This window comes from Neofelis nebulosa, chromosome 8 (assembly GCF_028018385.1).
Source record: "Neofelis nebulosa isolate mNeoNeb1 chromosome 8, mNeoNeb1.pri, whole genome shotgun sequence".
Lineage (NCBI taxonomy): Eukaryota > Metazoa > Chordata > Mammalia > Carnivora > Felidae > Neofelis > Neofelis nebulosa.
The window spans coordinates 56,481,583-56,497,822 of record NC_080789.1 but is presented as its reverse complement, the minus strand read 5'-3'; the positions used below and the strand labels follow the sequence as shown (position 1 = coordinate 56,497,822).

At 34.1% G+C, this 16,240-nt stretch overlaps 1 protein-coding gene across 5 annotated transcripts in view; it reads left to right on the top strand.

The window, feature by feature from the left end:
• The window catches only part of SLC16A7 (solute carrier family 16 member 7), a 191,512-nt gene extending 177,903 nt beyond the window's left edge, over nucleotides 1–13,609 (top strand). For all 5 annotated transcript variants that reach the window (XM_058742180.1, XM_058742179.1, XM_058742181.1 and 2 more), the window contains 3 exons: nucleotides 3,920–4,063; nucleotides 6,349–7,167; nucleotides 11,205–13,609. In XM_058742180.1, the coding sequence (XP_058598163.1) occupies nucleotides 3,920–4,063; nucleotides 6,349–7,167; nucleotides 11,205–11,476 (1,235 nt within the window). In that variant the 3' untranslated portion in view covers nucleotides 11,477–13,609. The remainder of the gene's footprint in view (nucleotides 1–3,919; nucleotides 4,064–6,348; nucleotides 7,168–11,204) is intronic.
• Nucleotides 13,610–16,240: the final 2,631 nt, after the last annotated feature.

Genomic DNA, 16,240 nt, shown 5'->3' with positions numbered 1-16,240 from the left:
TCAAACAAATAAAATAGAGAGTAAATAAGTGTTGCGGTATGTGTGTATGGGGGGGGAGGGGTGACGAACTATAAATGCAACAGTTCTAAGAATGGGCAAACACTGTCTGTAATTTGTAAGAACCCACAAAAACTTCCTTGCCAGAGTATTCTTTTGCTAAGTGTTATGGAGCCATAGTCATTAAAAGACAGAAGTAGCTGACAAAAGTAGCTTTCAGAAAATAAAGAAGGTGAAATGTGCGTGACAACATTGTGATCTTTATACTGCTCTTTGAGAAAGTCCTCCTTTACAGCATCACAGCTACCATGAAAGTGACTATTATACTTGACTCTAAAAATTCTGAGATAGTTTGGAAAGCTGGATCAGAAGAAATTAGTGGGTAGATCAGGCTGGTTTGGATACAGTCTGATACTTTCTTGGATTTTTTGGAAGTAAGACAATATTAATAATTCTTACACATCTTTTTTTTAACTACTTGAGAAATAAAACAGCACTTGGATGAGTAATACCTTTGCTCTACTTAGTTATGGGCTCAGATACAACTCTCAGCAGGTAGAGAATTTTTTTGACCTAACTAATGATTAAACATCATGATTACTTAGAAACATATGCTGAGTAAAAACTTCCACACTGATTGAATTAATAGATAAATGAATGAATGGGCTCAGAATATAATTAGGCCTATGATTCATCAACAAGGGATAACTGCGAGGCTAGTGCATGTTTAACAAAAATTACATGTGATGAGAATTTATTTTCTTAAAACTTTATCTTTCTTGTTAACACAATGAACCAAGCTGTCTGTAGGTTGGAGAAAGAGGTATTGAGTGGCACTGTGTTTTACATCTAATTTTAGATGCCTCCTCAAGCTAATATTAAGCATTGAAAGATTCTTTACAAAATAAGTATAGTTTGTCCTGTATCATAATTTTAATTAGATCCACAACTGTTACAAATAGAAATACTTTATGACATTTTATAAGCATTTAAGAGGTAAGGAGCTTTGATTATTTCTAAATAAATCAACTTAAAAAGTATATATTTTTAATATATTTTTTATATATTTCTTTTTGCTAGGAAAAGATTATAGATGAATTATGTAAGTATATTCCTTATAGATTATTTTAAGGATTATCACTTAACTAAAGTATATGATTCACAGAAAAATCATTTGTTAAAATCAGAACTCTCATTTCATCTTGACTGATACTATGGTAGAAGCTATAAAGGCCCCTTCCAAAAAAAAAAATGTTAACACCTCTAAATATTTCCTTTATTGGCTACTCTTTTTTTTTAATTTTTTTATTGTTTATTATTTTTGAGAGAGAGAACCGAGGAATCGGAAGCAGGCTCCAGGCTCTGAGCGCTCAGGACAGGGCCCCACGCGGGAGCTCAAACTCACAGGCCATGAGATCATGACCTGAGCTGTAGTTGGCCGCCCAACCAACTGAGCCACCCAGGCGCCCCTTTATTGGCTACTCTTAATCAGTCACAGTTGGGGGGGGGGGGGGGTGGAAGCCTTTATGTCGTTATCCTAAACTATAGACATAATTATTTACAATGCATTCATTGCAAATTAAGTTGTGATTCATAGCTCTGTTCAAATTTAAATTTATACCGTTTAGGCAAATACATTTGTAAAATGTAATTAGCCCTTGTGTTAGTTATCCAGGCATCACATAGAAAATGGCATATATAATTTCAACCATACTAAGAAAATTGTTTTTAGTCCAAGTAATTGATAAATGCCTTTGAATAGTCTGGTATTTAATCAAAGCACTCATCACAGTTCTTAAAATAACTTGTTGTTAATTTCCTCTGGACTATAATGCATTGATGTTTATAGCTGTGCGTTTATTATTTTATGTTTGGTGTATGTCAACTGGTTTTTACTAGAAGCTCAAGAAATATTGCATTGAACTGATTTGAGTTAAAGTGAAGTGAAGTGAATTGGTTAAGTAATTTTAAGAAAAGGAATATACACTAAAGTTTAATACGTAATCAAAGCTAATCAATTCAGTTCTCACAAAGGCTATCTGAATTTAGCTATGTGCTTTTTAAAAATGAAAATGCTCATTTCCTAAATCATATGAGTTTTTACCATCTTAGTGGTAGAAATCTATTCTTTTCACATTATCTTGTACAATTTTCATTGATTTCTCCCCCAACTCTGTTGTTTTTATAGAGCTATCTTTCATATGTCCCTTTTTAGTTTTGCTTTGTTTGGTATTAAATGCAAAATGTGATATTCTGTTTTTGAGTTCTTTTTGTAAAATAATGTGTTTTTACCAGTACCATTTCAGAAGATGTGTGGAGTAATATTAGGCCATGAAGTTTTTATTTCAACTTACAGTTAAGGAATAAAAATAATAACTATAGTTGTATGAAAGAATAAGGCTTATTGACAAATGAATCTGAACATATTTCAAATACTATCCACGTAAAAATTCTCAAATGCAGTACAATAGCACTTAGCAAATTTTTAAGTTATAGTATTAACTAAAAATCATTAATTATTTTCTAGGCTAAATATTGGACTGAGAATTCTGACCTAATGTAGTAGTTTTTTCCTCAAAGCAATGGCCCTTGTTATAGATGAAATATGATTTTTAGTTAAGAAGGAAATGTCAAATCAAACCATTTACATGTTGACAGTTCTCATAAAACAGTATAAACTTTCACGGAATCTAAGATGACCTCAATTGTTAGGTTGTACCATTATTTTATGAGATACTGCTAAAAAAATTGCTGTGATTAAAATAAAACAGCTCTTAATATTTAGAGCCTTTATTTTATAACTACCAAAAGAGCTTTTCTAGATGTAAACATAGATGATTTTAATCCTTTTAATCACTCTTGCACATTTTTATATATACACACACACACATGCATTAAGAAGTGTATATTAAATAAATTGAGTAAGGCATTTCTAAAACTTCTTCCCATTCAGTATATGGGTCTCCTAAATTAGTTTTTGAGTCAGCGTTCTCAGTGTTTGTGTTTCACACGTAAGCTTGTTCTCTTTGCCAGTGAGGCAGCATATCTTACTAGAGAAATCTGCCATTTTCTCTGGTAATTTCATCTCAGCTGCTCTACCTATTCAGTATGTTTTGATGCTGGTACTTTCTTGACATTATCAGAATGTGTCAACAGGAGAATATTTCAGACAATAATCAGGATTCATATTCATATTACTTCTTCAAGTGGTCCTTATATGGTTTGATTGCAATTTGAAATATATGAAATATGAAGAATTGCCATTGTCCAACCAAGCCACAGAATTAACCAAATTCAAGCATGCATAGGCTGTGATAGCTACTTTGCTACCTATGACCACCACCTGTCAAACAGGGATTGTTAAGAGACCTCTAGTGTGAAACATCCTCATTTCTAACATAATAAAATATGAAAACAATTGGTATCTTAGAATCAAAAGAAATTTTTCAAAAAAGGATTTATAAAGAAAATCATACTGTGGTATCATAAAACAATTTTGAGCTCTAATTAAGAGGATATATATGTGTGTGCCCATAGAATATATTATTCTAGAAAATAAAATGATAAACAAGTGATTTCTATAATCTCTAGATTGTTACATAAATTTGTTTGCATTTATTAAATATTGGGTAGTATAATTATGTCCTGTTGAAAAACTTTTACATCAAAAGTTGAATGATTATGGTCGTAAACTATATGTTAAACACTTAGAATTTATTATTTTATGTGCTGTCATATATATGGTTAAAGAAAAACAGTCAATCTGATTAGGAAGTATTGAAAAGTCTTCATTATATTCTATGTGAACTAATATTTTTGTTTGATCATTAAAACGTGCTTTCAAAATTATCAAATGTTAAAAAATAAACTGTAAGTAAATGACCCAGCAATTGAATATTTCTTCATTTTCTCTCTACCTCAGGTCCCATAAGTAGTGTTCTGGTGAATAAATATGGTAGCCGACCAGTAGTGATGATAGGAGGTTTATTATGCTGCTTGGGAATGGTCACAGCCTCTTTTAGTACCAGCGTAATAGAGCTCTACCTCACTGTGGGATTCATTACCGGTAAGTCGTTTTGTTTCTGCTTATTTTCTTCTTAACACTTCCACTGTTTGCAAAGCTCTGTAAGAAGCATAAACAATAGAACATTTACATTGTTTTACTTGAGTTTGTGTCTTATAGCAGATGCTATCTTAAAGCATTTTCATCGAGTACAATGAAATACTAGCGTGGAATGGCCAATCAAACTTATTTCAAGAAATGTAAGAAACAAAATATTAGACACATTAGGTGCTATGATATCAATGTCAAAAAGAAAACCATTTTCACTCAATTTTACCATTTCACCATTTGCTCATCAGCCAGTTAAGATGGGGTATTATGGACATAAACTTTCTGGCATATAAATAGCTTAATTTTTTTTAAAGTTATTTTTCATTACTTACCACTATTTAGAGTATCTGACTTATGACTCATTATAGGTTAAAAAATGATGCCAAAGTATATTTTCTGCATGCACTGATTTAGCTCTAACAATAAAATTATTTTTGTTTGTGTTCTGGTTAGTGGTAGGGCTCTGTATTAGGGTCCCTTCTTTTCCTTACAAAAGATTCCAGTTGCTTAAAGGCTCTGTTAAGGCACATTTGCTGCTAATATATTTAAATTTTATACTGTCACTTGATTACAGTTGTTCCTCATGTGTAATGTCTGTTGACCTAAACTGATCTAAATATGTACATTTGGAAAACACTACTTTTATTAGCCTTAACAATAAATTGCATTAAGCAAATCTACACGCAAAGTTTTAAGGAAAATTGGATTCAGTGTATAAAGAAATTGAATCTTTTCCTTATGCTCACAGCAAAACAGTAAGTGTATTTCTCTTTTTATAGTAATTTTAGATCAGTCTAACCCTGCAGTGGCATATCATTTGATGAAAAAAAAAATAAGATGTAGTAAAGCCTATAGTAATAGTGATGTTAAAATCTTTCTCTTTACAGCCTATCCACAACACTCTACCTTTTTGATGTGATAAAATACTTTTTGACATTGTAAATGAGAATCTTCTATCTAAGAATTGTCATAGTGCAGGGAACACCTTTTTTGTCTTGTGCAGAAATACCGTATATTGCATTTGACCATAGAAGTCAGGCTGGGCCCACAAACAGATGTAATATGGAAACGATCATTTTGATATTACTGTCCCACAAATTTCAACAGCATTATATGCTATTCTGACTTCAATTCCATTTATTTTGAGTCTTGAAGACTTTGGTGCTTCTGGAGTCAACCCTTAAATACACCTATGAGATTTATCTTAAGGCGTTATCAGCCAATACTTTTTGATAGACAATCTAGTTTTAATCCTGACTTAGCACATATTAGCTGATCATGGGTAAATTAGCCTCTTTCTATCTTTTTGTCTTTAGAATATGGAAAATGATAGCTCTTTCCTTTTGGAGTTGTTGGGATGATGCATACAAAAAATGAATACTCAGTACCTTACAGAGTGCCCAGAATTTCATTACTTTTAAATAAATATTTGCAGATAATTACCATCATAATGTCATTATATAACATCTTAAGAGTTTTAGAACTTACTTGACTTTGGCAAAACCCTCATTTGTTATTGTTGAGGGGATTGGAACTCAAGAAGTCTAAGTGTTTTGCCCAATAATGCATATAGGTGGGGCGCCTGGGTGGCTCAGTAGGTTAAGTGTCTGACTTTGGCTCAAGTCATGATCTCACAGTTTGTGAGTTCAAGCCCTACATCGGGCTTTGTGCTGACAGTGTGGAGCCTGCTTGGGGTTCTCGCTCTCTCCCTTTCTCTCTGCTCCTCCCATGCTTGCGCTCTGTCTCTCTCAAAATAAAAAAACAAAACTTAAAAAAAAATAAAAAATAACAAAAGTGGTCACATAAATTGCACTCTTGCCCACAAGGTAGCAATCTATTGTATATATGTGTATATAAATATAATGCATATAAAAATATATGTTACATAAATGGAGAGAGAGTTAGCCTATCTGTTTAATTACATGATTTTAAGTAAGAACTAATAATTCTGTCCTAATTTCAACCTATTCTATGAATATGGAAACATCAGAAGTTCTTGGGTTTAATTTTGTGCTTTTACATGAAAGCAATATGAAGCTGTCATACATGTCAAATGTCCAGTTATGAGAACCTCTTTGTTGATGTGCAATTCTGTGATAATAATTATCATCAAAAATTACCACCTGGTGTTGTACTTTGGGTCCTGACTTACCCACGTGAATGTACCTTTTAAGGAGTGATTTCTTTTGTGAGTGACATAATGTGTTTGTGTTTTTCTTCCTTTTTGTCTTTTTTAGGTTTAGGTTTAGCGTTCAACCTGCAACCCGCCCTAACAATCATTGGCAAATACTTCTACAAGAAACGACCCATGGCTAATGGCCTCGCCATGGCAGGAAGTCCTGTTTTCTTAAGCACATTGGCTCCTTTCAATCAGTACCTTTTTAATACTTTTGGTTGGAAAGGAAGCTTTTTGATTTTAGGAGGCTTATTGTTGAATGCTTGTGTGGCTGGATCCCTCATGAGACCCGTTGAACCCAAACAAGCTACGAAGAAGTCTAAAAATAAGATTGGCATAAAAGAGAATGACCCAGATGTGAAGAAAAGCCATAGGAAGAAATCAAGATGGGAAAGAGTTAATAAGTATTTAGATTTCTCCCTTTTTAAGCATAGGGGATTTCTGATATACTTATCTGGAAATGTCATTATGTTTCTAGGGTTTTTTGCCCCCATTATATTCTTGGCTCCATATGCCAAAGACAAGGGAATTGATGAGTATTCTGCAGCTTTCTTGCTGTCTATTATGGCTTTTGTTGATATGTTTGCTAGACCTTGTGGAGGAATCGTTGCAAACTCCAAATTTATCCGACCCCGAATCCAGTACTTCTTCAGTTTTGCAGTCATGTTCAATGGAGTGTGTCATCTCCTGTGCCCGTTGGCAGAGGACTACACAAGCCTGGTGTTGTATGCTGTGTTTTTTGGTCTCGGATTTGGGAGTGTTAGCAGTGTCCTCTTTGAAACGCTCATGGACCTGGTTGGCCCTCAGAGGTTTTCCAGCGCTGTGGGACTCGTCACAGTGGTGGAGTGTTGCCCTGTTCTTCTTGGCCCTCCTCTTGCTGGTAAGAATCATTCTCATCCAGAGGAGCAGAGAGCATAAAAGGAATACCCACTAGCCAGGACCTTCTTTGGAATGTATAATATAATGTGGCTTATAACAATAAACATGAATAGCCTACAAGGCTGTGGGTGTGTTAACTTTAGGGTTTATTATACATGTATTTTTAAATTGCATAAATAGTTGATTTTAGACATAAATTTGCTTCAGAGCCTGGACCTATGAACTTAAGAATTTAAGTTAGACTGGGGCGCCTGGGTGGCTCAATCAGTTAAGCGTCCGACTTCGGCTCAGGTCATGATCTCGCAGTCTGTGAGTTCAAGCCCCAAGTCGGGTTATGTGCTGACAGCTCAGAGCCTGGAGCCTGGAGATTCTGTGTCTCCCTCTCTCTCTTACTCTCCCCCGTTCATGCTCTGTCTCTCTCTATCTCAATAAATAAACGTTTAAATAAAAATTAAAAAGAAAATTTAAGTTAGACTGATAATTAGTAACATAATCTTCAGGTTTTTATGCATATCTGTTTTTTGTGCTTATAAAAACGTATCATAATAATAAAATTCCACCTTTTATTTATCATTGATGAACAAATTTCTGTTTATATTAAGAAGAGTCAAAAATTTAAAATAATGCTATCAAAAGGTCAGGATCTCTTTTCTTATTGGAGTACATTGGTTACATTAATATGTTACGTGCCTAAGGATAGCATACTTTTATAATATTGCTGACAGAAAAATATGCATATATATACATATGTGTGTGTATATATATATATATATGTACATGTATATATATATATATATATATATATATATATATATACAGGAAGGAAAAGAAATTCATTTTGAACAGATACTTACATTTCACACTTATAAACTATAAGGATTACTTTTAGATTTTTAAGATCTGAAATATTTCAGTCATGCCTATGAAAGTATCTGTGCTAGGGGCACCTGAGTGGCTCAGTCGGTTAAACATCTGACTTCGGTTCAGGTCATGATCTCACAGTTCACGAGTTCGAGCCCTGTGTCGGGCTCTGCATGGACAGCTTGGAGCCTGGAGCCTGCTTCGGATTCTGTGTTGCCCTGTCTCTCTGCCCCTCCCCACCCTCTCTCAAAAATAGATAAACATTAAAAACAATTTTAAAAAAGAAAGTATCTGTGCTAAATTGCACACTAAGGAGACTAAAACAAATGTATAAGTGCATTTTTGAAGTTAAGATTTTGTTTAATCTTAGACTTTCATGTTGTAAACATTATGTGGGCCAGTCTTTTCCAGTAACCACTGGAAACCATTGTTTTGCTTAATACTAAACTTAGGTATTCAGTTAGACTCTTGGCCTGACACCCAGTGGTCACAGTAACTGCCAGGCTCAATGTAAAGTTTTCCATGTATGTAAGTCAGTCTTTAAACTGTTTCCTACATGACATTTAGGTATAATTTTTTTAATACCAGTATAATTTACATACATTGTTACATTAGTTTCAGGTATACAATATAGTGACAAGGAATCATTTTGAATTGGGAAAATTTGTATTTAATTTGTTGATCTTAAGGTATCATTGACCTTTTGCCTTGCTTTTCCACAGGTCAGGAATGAGTGGTACAGCTATTGACTTTTTCTGTCTACCAGGGAGGGCTGTTCTCTCCTGTCTAGCACAGATGTTTTGGGTGGTATACCTTTTAATATGTATATACTGTGGCACCAAAGCAATTTTCAAAAAGAATGAAAGCTAGTCTTATTTATCAGCCAAATGATTTTGCTGCATAAGACAAATACAATTGACCTGTCTTTTCCTACAGAATTAGTTTTACCAAATGGGTTTTAGAAGCCTATTCATGAGCAGCAGAATTCTTAGTATTAACAGAGAAAATTGTATTTCACCAGCCATGGTGGGACTAAAAAAAAAAAAAAAAAAAAAAAAAGAAGTCAGGTCAACAGACATGGTAGGTAGGCTGTAAGAATGAAAATGAAGGAATATGATTTGATTATTTCTACCTGTGCTGAGAACCTGTATTAATGGGGCTTCTGGGTGACTCAGTCAGTTAAGCGTCCGACTTCGGCTTGGGTCATGATCTCACAATTCGTGAGTTCAAGCCCCCTGTCAGTCTCTGTGTTGACAGCTCAGAGCCTGGAGCCCGCTTCAGGTTCTGTGTCTCCCTCTCTCTCTGCCCCTTCCCCGCTCATACTCTGTCTCTCTCTGTCTCTCAAAAATGAATAAACGTTAAAAAAATTAAAAAAACAAAAGAATATTTACATCAGTTTTAGTGTTCTTGAGTGCTTATTGTGTTAATATTGCCAAACCATTGCACCAGCAGTGACAAAGACAATAATTAATATGGGGCTCCTTGTTGAAGCTCTCAGACCATAGCCACAATTACCCATTTTTTTCATACTGTATATGTCTCCTGCTACCACAGATTCTCCTTGATGTTTAGACTGGCTTCTTTTCTATAGCCTTGATCGCTGATAGAATAATGTCTGGCACATGGAGGCACCCAGTAAATACTTTCGAATGAATGAGTGTTGTATTTACTTCTCATACAGTTGCTGTTGGTGCTACTTTTTTTTTTTTTTTTTTTTTTTTTTTTGCTACTCTTATTAGTAGAGCAGTGGAAGGTAGAGAGAGTATGGTTTTGATTTTTTTTTTTTTTCAGCTCAAATTTTCACTGCTGTCTCACAAACAGCTGAAGTTTCAGTACTGGAAATCACATCTGGTTTCTTGATGATGCTAAGAAATTCCCCAAACATTTAGAAAATATGTCAATATGGTAACCCAAAGTGATATTAATTCTGATGGGGGCCATAGACCTAATGTTTATGTATTTAGAAGTAGAAAAATTATTGCATGAACAGAAATATTTGACTTAAGTTAGAATTGAAATGTAAGTTACGCATTATTATGTTTATATATATGGCACACTTAAATAAGCCAATTTTAAAAGTCAATAAACCTTCAGGTTGTATGATACCAGGCTAGTTTTTAAATTTCTTAATAATCAGATGGGATACATACTTTCTTCCTGATTAGTATGGCCTTAATAGGTTCAGATAAACTAAAAAATTGTGATCAGCCTAAAGAGTTAATGACTCTTAACCAAGAGTTTCGCTGAACCTATTTTGCAGAGTAGTTAAGAACCAGAGATTCAGACAGATTTTGGTTAGATTCTGCCACTCACTGGCTATGTAACCATGGTCAAATTACTTCCTAGTGCTCTTATAAAGATTAAATGAGATATTACCTCATTTAAAAGTGTTGAGCCTAGGGACACCTGGGTGGCTCAGTCGGTTAAGCGTCCTACTTCAGCTTGGGTCATGATCTCATAGCTCGTGGGTTCACAGCCCTGTTTTGGGCCCTTTGCTATCAGTGCAGAGCCTGCTTCAGATCCTCTGTCCCCTCTCTCTCTTCCCCTCCCCTGCTTGTGCTCTGTCTCTCTCTCTCTCTCTCTCTCTCTCAAAATTAAATAAATAAACATTAAAAAAAAAAAGTGTTTAGCCTAGTGCTGGGCATAGAGAAAGCATTGAGTAAATATTATGCCCTGTCGAGAACCTTATAAAAGCTTTTGTGTCTTACCTAAAAAATGTAATATTTTCCTCTGTATTTTCTTTATTGAAAAGCATGGAAAGGATGAAGCAGTCTCAGTGTGTAAATATTAATAGATAAATAGATCTATTTATATACATATAAATACAAAAAACATGCCTCACACATATATGTATATGTATGTGTACATATTTACATACATGTAAATACATACATGTATTTATGAATATACACCCAAACAGATATATATACCTACTTTGTCTTGGTTGTACAATTTTACTGAGGGGAATAATCTTTAATAAATTTAACATACTGGTAGTATAATGCTGTGTGTGCCTGTACATGCCTTTTCTATGCATATATAGAAGGCATAATTGAGGACTTTTTTTGTTAAAATCTCATTCAATATTAAATAAGAAATAGGTATACTTATCGAAAATTTCATCATTTTATGGCTGTTTTATTATGCTATCTTAAAAGATATTCTTTTGTCTCTTAGGTAAATTGGTGGATCAAACTGGACAATATAAATACATGTATATGGCCTGTGGAGCTATTGTGTTCCTATCAAGTGTGTGGCTACTTATCGGCAATGCTATAAACTACAGATTGCTTGCAAAGGAAAAGAAGCTGGGAGAAGCAAGGAAGAAGAAAATGAGTTCACCTGAGTCCAAAGAATCTGAACCTTTGAACAAATCTAAACATCATGATGTCAGCATCAAAAGTACAAGAACAGAGAATAATCCCTCAGAAAGAGAAACTAATATTTAATAAGAATCACATCTCTGATTTCAGTGTTTATGACTTTCTTAGGAGTATTTTTTTTTTCAAAACATTGGAAAGGTTTTTACTTGAAATGAGAAGTCATAATTAAGGATGGAAGTGAGATTTTCCTCAATGGCAAATTTTTATAAGTTTGTTTTTTAAAACTTGTTTGGGTAGTTAAAATTTGAGGTTATGCCTATAAAGAATCCATGCAATGGGTTTATTTCCATACGTGACTCTGGTTGTGGTGGTTAGAGTAATTGTAGAGTCTTCCAGTGACTTCTGGTCTTGGTTATAGAGATCTGAATCCCAAATCCCTGGTTTAAATAGCGAGAAGGAATATGTTTAATCAAATAAGAATACCCTGTCTAGATTTTAGTTTTCAGTGTTAGATGGAATTGAAGGAAAATGAATTTTCTTCTAATGTGCACATGCACACACACACACTCACCTGTATTTACACACATGCGCACAGAGTATCTAGAGGACAAAAGACAAATAGGTTCAGAAAGAATATTATCACTATACTTTTTTTTTAACTTTAAAAACAAATCCATGGAGAGTGAAGAAATGTATTAGGTCTGCATACTACTTTGTAGTGTAGATTTTAAATATAAGAACATGGGTGAAATGAAGATGATCTTAATTTGAAAACGCAACTAACTGCTGTAAAAAAATAAAAGTATTTGCATATATAAAATAAATTTGAAAAAAAAAAACCAACCCTCCATTTTAAACCATTATTTCTGAGTACTGTTAAATTTGATGAATCCATGCATGTAGTTTCTTTGAGGATGGCCATTAGTACTTGGTGCTAGAGAATAGAACCCTCAAACAATTTTCAGAATTCTTACTTAATATATAAATCAAATTAAAAGCCTAAATGATTCTTAGCAATGAGCTACGTTCATTAATTTTAAAAGGATTTTAGTTGCTAAGCCAGAAAGTAATAAGCAGGGATTTCTTTTAATCAGAACTCAATCCAGACTCCCTGTCATAGACTTCAAAATGGAATCTACCAGCAACCTGGTTGACAGACTGACAAATAGGCCAAATTCTAATTTTTCCCAGTCATGTAGCAGTGATCAGAGAGTTACTGTTATGAGTGACCCATCTGAATAAAGCTGACTAAGAGTGAGAGGTGCTTCTACTGAGGCCTCCAAGTTCTCCCATTTTTATCCCCTCGCCAAAATGCAAAAGTGAAACAGAGAAACCCCAATGGGCCTTTCACTCCACCACTGAGATTCCTCACGTTGTGGGAATGGCAGCTCTTCAAAATCCCACCTACTCCCAGTCAGACTTCCTGCTGCCAGTGAACATGACTAGGAGACTGTTAAAGGTTTCTAGAACTGGAAGCTGTATGTTAGTTGGCATATACTTGTGAAGGGTAGGCATAGTTTGTCATACGATAGTAAGAAGCTTGCAGCATTGCGGGCTGGGTTAATATAACGGTTTCTCATTTTCATAGCGATGTTAAAACATCTGAGAATCTGAATCACCCTTGAGTATGGAAGTATATGACAGTTACTGTGCGCTCAGAACTATAAATACAATTTAGAGTAATAAAGTACTTCTAAAGGAAGAATTTGTGCCTTATGGCTAATGCGATAAGTACTTATATTAATAAATCTAAAGTTTAAGCATATGATTAATAAAAAACATTTAGTGCTTGATTATTGAAGCGATGTTACAAAATGAATTTGCCGTTCTTTTTTTTTTAATTGCTGTAGAGGCAGGTGCTATTCTTGTTTCTTATAAGAGTGCACCTAGACACCAAGCTTTTGTGATAGTTAACATTAGGGATTTGATTTGTAAAATTTATCCACTGGTTAAGCATGGGGCTCATATTTAGGAAGCTATAGAAAATTCCACATCTCATTTATCTTTTTTGCAGATGAAGAGGTATTTGTATTTTTTAAATATTAAATAAAACAACTTGTGCCAATACGATAGGTAGATAAATCAGGCAAAATGTGGCAGTGTTTGGCTGTCTTTAATTTAGTTTTGCCCAGTCTTGAGTCTTGAATGAGCTGTTTTCATTTTATTAGTGCTTTTGTATTCAACTCTGATTCATCGTAAGAAATGCAACATGATAAATTGTGTAGTGGCTGTCCAGTATTAAAGATTTCCAAAAACTGTCTTCAGATTCTCTGAGGATACCTATTTAAATTAATACAGATATAATATCCCAGGGGGAATAAACAGCAAAGTATTGATAGTGGGGTTTTGTGCCTAAGGCTTTATAGTCCTTTTTGTCACTTGCTGGTACAGACAAGCTGGTGGGTGCATTCCAGTGCCTTCCTCCATGGAAGGGGGTTTATTCACTTATTGATGAGGTTTTTGTCAGGTCAAAACCAATTCGAATTTGTTGTGTTGGTCTTTGGTCATCCTCATTAAATTTTCATTCCTAACATTGTATATTAGATTGTTAAAAAAGAAAGGGAAGTAAAATTGCACAAAGCACGTGATAGGTATGTAGCCATACCCAGCAGTAGCATTACACAACGTTACAAAATGTGCAAATATTAATTCCCATACATACATGTTGGAAATTAGATCAGAACACACCTGAAACACTGACACAGACTCACGTACAGGATTGAGAATTGTTCCGGGGTAAAGTAATCTTCTAGTCATTCGCTCTCCACTCTCTTGAACTTGTTAGAATACCTGTTGCTTTAAGAGAATCTTTGGAGACTGAGCAGAAGGTACCAACCTAGAAATTCACATAGTTGCGTAACTAGAGGAAGCAGTATAGTTGGCCTCTGAGTCTGCAGCAATTAGCATATTTCTTCCCCTAGGGAATGATGGGTTTTAGATGTTCAAGGTGTCATGAAGCAAATTCAGAATATACACCATTAAATTTCCTTTTAGTGTCATTCCATCACTGAGGAATTGTGCAGAAGGGAGGTTATAAACCAAGGTACCAAAATAATTCATGATCACTGGATACTTTTAGGTATTTTTCTACTTGTGATAACTGAGCAGCCCATGTCTTTCACAATTTAACCTTAAATATGCCTTCACTAATTTATGAATTGAATATTGGGTTTAGGCTTGTCCTGACCTATCCCTACTCTTTTTCCTTTTCTGGGTCAGTATCTAGTGTATTTCACATTGGAAGACCTGATGTTTTCTCGATGTAAATTCACAAGGCTCATGAGTTTCACTTCTTTAGTATCAAGTTCCAACCACCCTATCTCATGACCCATCCCCTGAAACTAGAAAATAAATAAAATAATTGTCTGATATATTTAAATGTGCACTTTCAAAATCTAGGCACGTTTTTTCACTCCTCCTTCTGTGGCTGTACATGACAATTGAGGATACAGGAAAAAGACTTCAAGATACATGATACAAATGTAAGTTTTTATATTGATGTCATAAAACGTAGAGATATCCCTAATCACTTAATTCAAAATAATTTTCAATCCAAAAGGACCTTTTAAAAAAAGGCCCTCTCAAATGTATAATGTTGCACATTTTTAATAAAACAATTAAAAATCATGATCATTAGGATGCATTTAACAGGGAGAAAGGATAGGAAGTGAAAAGAGAAGTAATATTTATAGCATGCATTTTGGCTACATAATACCTTTTAATATTCAAACCAAATTATAAGTAGAGGCTATTGGCCTGATATAATAGATGAGAGAAACAAAACAAAAAAATCAGACACACAAAGTTCAGCTAATTACCCAAAGTTGAAAAGTAGTATGTGACAGAAATAGAACTAAAACTCAGGTTTATCTGAGAGCAGAAAGAGCCCCTAGGGTGTTCACTACCATACTTTCTTCCAATAGAATCTATAGAAGCAAAGGTAGATAGAATATAGATATAAGAAATTTAATACCTATATGGTAAACTAGTTAGGTTTAACTGTAATTTGTAATCTGATTTATTTAGTGTTCATTAGAGACTGTTTGCCATAAACTGAATATATAATTTCAAGTTGCTTGCTTTTCTAGCCCATGAAAATTATCCCAAATAATGGTAATGATTGTATAATAACCCTAATTGTTTTAATACAGCTTTTTTTTTTCATAAAAATAATGACATTTATATGACTCAGGCATAATATATTTTCCCCGAGGTTGGATTTAGAAGGAAAATGTTATTTTCTTTATGGATAAATAATTCCCATATTAGTTGCTACTTATTATGACTCAAAAATAAAAAGTACCTTATACAAATCATATTCAGAGATACAGAGATTCCCATTTATAGGATCATCCCAAGCTATCAAAGAAATTTAGAAAGATTGTAAGATATAATTGACTTGATTTATCTATAAAGTATTTATTTTCCTCATTGAATGCAACTGCCCCTTAAAGCCCTAACTTATTTTTCAAGTTTCCTTGAGCATCTGTAATTGCCATTCTCCATTCTGTCCATTTGTTCTTTAGACAGAAAAGTGTCGTTGCTTTTGTCCTTTCCCTCTAGACTTTTGGCATCCATAGAATATTGTTCTCAAAAAATATATATATACATATATATTTGTTCTCCTTAGCATTGTCTCAGATAGTACACTTCTAGTGTCTTACATCTTTCACAAAACCACACATGCTGTATCTGGTCTTCTTTATTTGTGATTTGTAGGAATGGCCATATTCCTGGAGCCAGCAGTATATATTTTTGGCCATGACCTCTCATCTTCACAAATAAGAGAACTTGTGTGTGACTATAGGCTTGAGGTATCCTGCATAAGGAACGTGCTTATATTCTAGAAGACATTTTGTTAATGAGTCTTTCTTATGCATGATAGATACA